The sequence below is a fragment of the Bos javanicus genome, chromosome 2 (genome assembly GCF_032452875.1).
Source record: "Bos javanicus breed banteng chromosome 2, ARS-OSU_banteng_1.0, whole genome shotgun sequence".
In the NCBI taxonomy this organism is placed as follows: domain Eukaryota; kingdom Metazoa; phylum Chordata; class Mammalia; order Artiodactyla; family Bovidae; genus Bos; species Bos javanicus.
This window is the reverse complement of record NC_083869.1, coordinates 125587457-125593134: the sequence shown is the minus strand read 5'-3', so window position 1 is coordinate 125593134 and position 5678 is coordinate 125587457. Positions and strand designations below refer to the sequence as shown.

General features: G+C 50.6%; 1 protein-coding gene across 2 annotated transcripts; it reads right to left on the bottom strand.

The window, feature by feature from the left end:
• Positions 1-251: 251 nt before the first annotated feature.
• Positions 252-3912, bottom strand: IFI6 (interferon alpha inducible protein 6). Of its 2 annotated transcripts, none has more exons than XM_061391487.1 (5): positions 3804-3912; positions 2295-2398; positions 1859-2095; positions 1623-1772; positions 252-501 (listed from the first exon to the last, which is right to left on the bottom strand). In XM_061391487.1, exons 2-5 carry the CDS (start codon positions 2365-2367, stop codon positions 395-397), a joined length of 567 nt encoding a protein of 188 aa, XP_061247471.1. In that variant the 5' UTR covers positions 2368-2398; positions 3804-3912; the 3' UTR covers positions 252-394. The 2 variants fall into 2 exon arrangements, with proteins under 2 accessions (XP_061247471.1, XP_061247480.1); XM_061391496.1 differs by having other exon boundaries at positions 1859-1933.
• Positions 3913-5678: the final 1766 nt, after the last annotated feature.

Sequence of the window (5678 nt, the reverse complement as noted above, 5' to 3'; positions counted from 1 at the left end):
GGTAGCAGGAAGGCTCTGCCAGGAAGGAGTCCCGGAGGACGAGGTATGTCTGAGGTGGGTTGTGAGCTTCAGAAGCACGTCCTAGGCCAAGAGACCAGAACACACCAAGGCTCAGAGGCAAAACCAGCTGGTTGTGCTCCAGGAGCTGTGATGGGCTCTGGGGAGGGAAATGGGGGTGGGGTGTGTGGATGAGGCAGACCAGAGCCAGATCTTGTTGGGCTTCTCATAGCAACCACGACTCACAGCAGGACTGAGTGTTTTCTGAGAGACGTTTATTCTGTGTGTGTGTGTTTTTTTTTTACCTTGGTCATTGCCAAGTGTGACAGAGGAAGCTCTGGACTGCAGCTGGAAAAGGAAGACAAGGAGGAAGGCGGGGCTTCCAGGCAGCTGCCAGCTACTTCTTCTCCTTGCTCTCTTTCTGTCTGCTTTCGACTTGCTTGTGGACAGTATAGCCCAGAAAGGCCCCGATCTTGGCCATGAGGGCACTGCCACCGCTAGCGCCTGTAATGCAAATGACAGCCTGGTCCCTTGGAGCCCAGGCACCAGGCCCGGGAATCCAAATGTCGGGAAACAGCGGGTCAAGTGTACCCTTTTTATTTCCAGCTAGAGGAACAGAGGCCCAGAGGGGACAGGACTTCTGCAAAGGGACTCCCATCGCCACCCTCCCAACTTGCCATCTCAAATCCGAGATGAAAATGACAAAAATAAGAGTGCATTCTCTTCATGTCTGCAGTGGACACACTGTACTATTAGTAACGCTAACCGCCTCCTTGGTGGAGGCCTCAGTGGGTGCTGGTGGTTTGCAAGTGAGATATGTCAAGCTTCCCCCGCCATGTGTGACAGGACAACCTGTCACAATCCTGTGACATGTGAGAGGACAGCCATCTCACAGCACAGCACTGCTGCTCGGCTTGCCCACACCCTTCCTCTCCCACCGCTGGGGGTATGGCTCAGGCTGTCGTCCCGCTGCCCCCGCCGAGAAGGGCCCTGTCTTCTTGAGCCGCTTCTTTGGGCTTTTGTCATCCAGAACTTAGGGAAGATGGAGGGGAAGGCAGAGGGGCAGTCTGTCAGGGGTGGTTTTTCTGGAGGATGTGGGAGGCCTCAGAGAGAGGGAGAGAGGGAAAAAGAAAAGACAGGGCTGGGCGGGGAGACAGAGAGAGAAGTGAAAGCATGTTTTCCAGAAGCACCATTCTGTGCTCTGTATCTGTCCCCGTAATGATGCTCAAGAAATGCAAGACCAGGCTGAGCATGAGATTGAATTGGGTCACTTCTCCCCGGTTCGTTGCCACTCTGATTTTCCGGGATGGATGAGATTCAAAAAGTGTTAAACTGAGGATGCTTATCCTGGTTAACGGGGAAACTGAGACTTGTGACTTGGCCAGAGCATCAGTGAGGGCTCTGGCTTTACAGGCTGAAAGCAAGAAGGCCTACTGACTGGGCTTGAATACTGACGGTGGTACTAACTATATGGGAGAATTTGAGTCAATTCCTTAATCCCCAGGTGGGTGCCTCAGTTTTCCCACGGTGTGTAGAGCCGAGTTAGGCTGTGGAAAGGGCTCAGGACAGTAAAGGAGGCCCCTGGCCTGGGTGTTCCCTCCTCCAGGAACCCCGCCAGGACTCACCCAGGCTCTGCAGCGTGGCCACCAGCCCCCCGGCCGGCACTCCGCCTCCGTTCGCCACGGCCGACCAGCTCATCAGTGAGGAGGCCAACGAGTTGGCGGCGATGCCGGTGCTCGCGAAGCCCAGCATGGGCAGTGCCGCGGCCATGAGTCCTGGAGGAAGAGGAGGGAGGTGGGTGAGGGACGCCGGCTGCAGGGCCCGCCCGCGTCTTCCCGCGCTCCCCACCCTGCAGACCTACCGCCTCCGACGGCCATGTAGGTCACCATGCCCCAGAAGCTCGAGTCGCTGTTTTCCTCTGAGTATCTTTTTTCGTCTGGAAGGAGAATGGACAAAGCCCAGTGGGGAGCAAGGTCCCTTATTCTGTGCCAGAAGCTCCAGACCACCCGGACAGGTAGGACCACCATCCTCCCATTTTGGAGCTCCTCAGTGAAGGATAGCGGCTTTTCCCAGGTCGCTGGGCCTGGCACAGAACTGGCTTGAATACATTTCGAGAGAATGGACCAACGGACAGAGAAGGGATTAGAACCTGGGACTCTGGCTACAGGGAGCCCCCGACCCCCACCCCGCGCTGTCCATTGGAATAGCTCCTCTCATTCAGAGGCGTGCCTGAGTCTCTAAACGAGGAATCCTGAAACTCTCCGCTTCTTTATCCTTAGGTGCCCCAAGATCCTTACCTTCCTCCTCGCAGCAGCCGCAGGTGTAGAGTAGCAGGTAGCATAGGAAGAGCGATACCGCCTTCTGCCGCATGGTGGCGCAGCTCAAGGCTTTGTCACCGTATCTGGGTTAGGGGCAGAGGAAAGAGACGGTCCCCTTATTGGAACCACGCCCGTTCGGTGGTAATTCCCTTTCGATTCGAGGATGAGTCCACAAAAAGCAGCAAGATGCTCTGAATTGAGCCCAGGACCCCCTCTAAGGAGCCGCAGGCTTTTCGTTTCCTCGCTGCACCAGCGGCGCTGATGTTTCTGCCACTCTATTGGTCGTGAGAATTACAGGAGAGAATCCCCTTCTGGTACTATGCCTGGCATGTACTTCACCAGAAGTCAGCTAGTACCCTTACTGTGGTTTTTGTACTTGGCTTTTTTCTGGATGTGTGACCTTAAGCAGGATACCTGGGACTTCTTTGAGCCTCAGTTTCTTTAACCCTAAAGTGGGGATGTTAATAGAGCCTCTTTTAGGGGGTGGCTGTGGGTTTTTGCAACTGTGCACCCCTGGATCCCTAGCATTTAGAACAGTTCCTGTCACATAGGATTTTCTAAACAATGGTTGTTGATAGATTTATTCTTCCAATGCATTGAATATGTACAGGCACCAAATACTGCCTCAGATTAACTTCATTTTTCAGAAAGCAGAAAGGGGTAAAGGAACTTGCCCAAGGTCACACCCAAATCCTGCAGCCTAGACACACACTCAAGACCGTCAGAATCCAAAACCTATGCTCTTTCCATTATACCACAAAATAGAAACACAGTTCCCTGCCCCCACCACAGTTTACCTTTAATGTGATCTTTGTCCATTCAATGCGTTTTCCTTGAAATAAAAACAAACAAGCAGAAATCCCCCAAAACTTCCCCTGGACTGAGCACTTACTCAGCACTTTATGGCACAAGGTTAATTATACCTATAACAACCTCATGAGGTAGGTGCCATTGTTCTCAACCACATGTTATAAATAAGGAAACTGAAGCTCAGAAAAGGGATACTTCCGAACCTACCCAGCTAGGAAGAAGCAGAGTCAAGATTTAAAGCCACAGATAACTGATGCCACACCCACACTTTGAACATCTGCTTCCAATCACTACATCTATCCTCAAAGATAAACTCACCATCACTTTAGAGCCTATAATAAAGGGGTTTCAGAAATCATCCAGTCCTTTGGGCAGGTGGAGTAGCTTGATCCTCATGTTTACAGAACTGAAGCCCAGAGAAATGAAGTGACAGGGTTAAGGCCATAGACCGCTGACATGGCACCTATAAGCTAAATCTCACGACTCTTTGGGTTTTGCAACCCAAGCCCCTAAAAGCCCACCAACCCATCCCTTCAGACCAGTCTTAGTCCAAGGCAGTTAGGAATGTAGCCTCCCTGAGGAATGGGCATTCTAGCTCTTATGGAATGAGGCTCCCAGGCAGGCAGCCTGGCAGAGGTTGGCAGCTTGACACCCACACCTTATAGCTTCTGGGTTTACCTTGGAGGAGAGCAGAGAAAGAATCTTCCTGCCTGGATGGAGCCTGCTGCTGGAAGGGAGCAGCAGTGAAGTAACAGTCCTCAGGCTGGTTTTTTATAGCCCTTTCAGATTGCCTCTAAGTGGCCAATCAGCATCAGAGTTTCTAGTTTCAGTTTCTCGCGCCCTGCAGCATCTTTTCTCCTCCCTTCCAGTTCTGCTCAGGGACAGCATCTCTGCTGAGCTGCTGCTGCTGCCAAGTCGCTTCAGTCGTGTCCGACTCTGTGCGACCCCATGGACTGCAGCCTACCAGGCTTCTCCGTCCATGGGATTCTCCAGGAAAGAACACTAGAGTGGGTTGCCATTTCCTTCTCCAATGCATGAAAGTGGAAAGTGAAAGTGAAGTCACTCAGTCGTGTCTGACTCTTAGCGACCCCATGGACTGCAGCCTACCAGGCTCCTCCATCCATGGGATTTTCCAGGCAACAGTACTGGAGTGGGGTGCCATTGCCTTCTCCCTTTGCTGAGCTGCCTAGTAGCTAAAAGATGTAATTCAAGCTGGAGACTTTCTGAACAGCTCAAAGTATTCAAAGCAGGTCAAACTAGACTGGGATCCACAGTCCTACTGGGCTTAGTGAAGCCAGACCACCAGTTCCTCCTAAGGCAGAAAGTCTCTCACAATTTAATTGAATTAATAATAATGCCTACCATTTATTGAAGAGCTTCCCTGGTGGCTCAGAGGTAAAGAATCCACCTGCAATGCAGGAGACTCGGGTTTGATCCCTGGGTTGGGAAGATCGCCTGGAGAAGGAAATCACAACCCACTCCAGTATTCTGGGAATACTGGGAAATCCCATGGACAGAGGAGACTGGTGGGCTACAGTCCATGGGATCACAAAGGAGTCAAGTATGACTTGCATGCGTGTGTGCTCAGTCGCTTCAGTTGTTTCCGATTCTTTGAGACCCCACGGACAGTAGTCCACCAGGTTCCTCAGTCTATGGAATTCTCCAGACAAGGATACTGGAGTGGGTTACCATGCCCTCCTCCAGGGGATCTTCTGACCCAGGGATTGAACTTGCATATCCTGCATCTGCTGGATTGCAAGCAGATTCTTTACTACTGAGTCACTGGGGAAGACCCAGACACGACTTAGTGACTAAACAAGTCATATATTGAGCACTTGCTGCACACAAGGTCCAGGAAAGATATCCGGTCTCACAACAGTCTTGAGAAGTACTGTCACTATTTATAATCGTGTTTTACAGATGAGATTAAAGCTTGTGGAAATGAAATCATTCCATTGTTCTCTCAACCTGGCTGCTTCTGGCTGATGGGTATGTAGTAACACCAGTGAAGCCCATGTTCATGAGGCCATTGTCTCAGATCCTTTGCCATAAAGTGGGTCTTCCGGCCCTAGGTATTGGATTGAGCATTCTTTCAACCTTTGGATGGTGATGATTGAAGAACTAGAATGCAACCCATATTTGGAGTAAATAATTCCAGGTTTTTTTCCAGTATATTTTTGGGCTCCAAAATCACTGCAAATGAAATTAAATCACTGCAGCCATGAAATTAAAAGACGCTTGCTCCTTGGAAGAAAAGCTATGACCAACCCAGACAGCATATTAAAAAGCAGAGACATTACTTTGCCAACAAAGGTCTGTCTAGTCAAAGCTATGGTTTTTCCAGTAGTCACGTATGGATGTGAGAGTTGGACTATAAAGAAAGCTGAGTGCGGAAGAGTTGATGCTTTTGAACTGTGGTGTTGGAGAAGACTCTTGAGAGTCCCTTGAGCTACAAGGAGATCCAACCAGTCCATCCTAAATGAAATCAGTCCTGAATATTCGTTGGAAGGACTGATGCTGCAGCTGAAACTCCAATACTTTGGCCACCTGATG

Bases quoted from the DNA above. Each gene is read 5' to 3' on its own strand.
- IFI6 (XM_061391487.1), bottom strand. From the start codon at position 2,367: ATGCGGCAGAAGGCGGTATCGCTCTTCCTATGCTACCTGCTACTCTAC. The intron at 2,096-2,294 runs GTAAGGATCTTG...AATGTATTCAAG, and splicing joins CGGCTGCTGCGAGGAGGAAG to CCAGTTCTGTGCCAGGCCCA. The intron at 502-1,622 runs GTGAGTCCTGGC...TTTGCATTACAG, and splicing joins GGCCACGCTGCAGAGCCTGG to GCGCTAGCGGTGGCAGTGCC.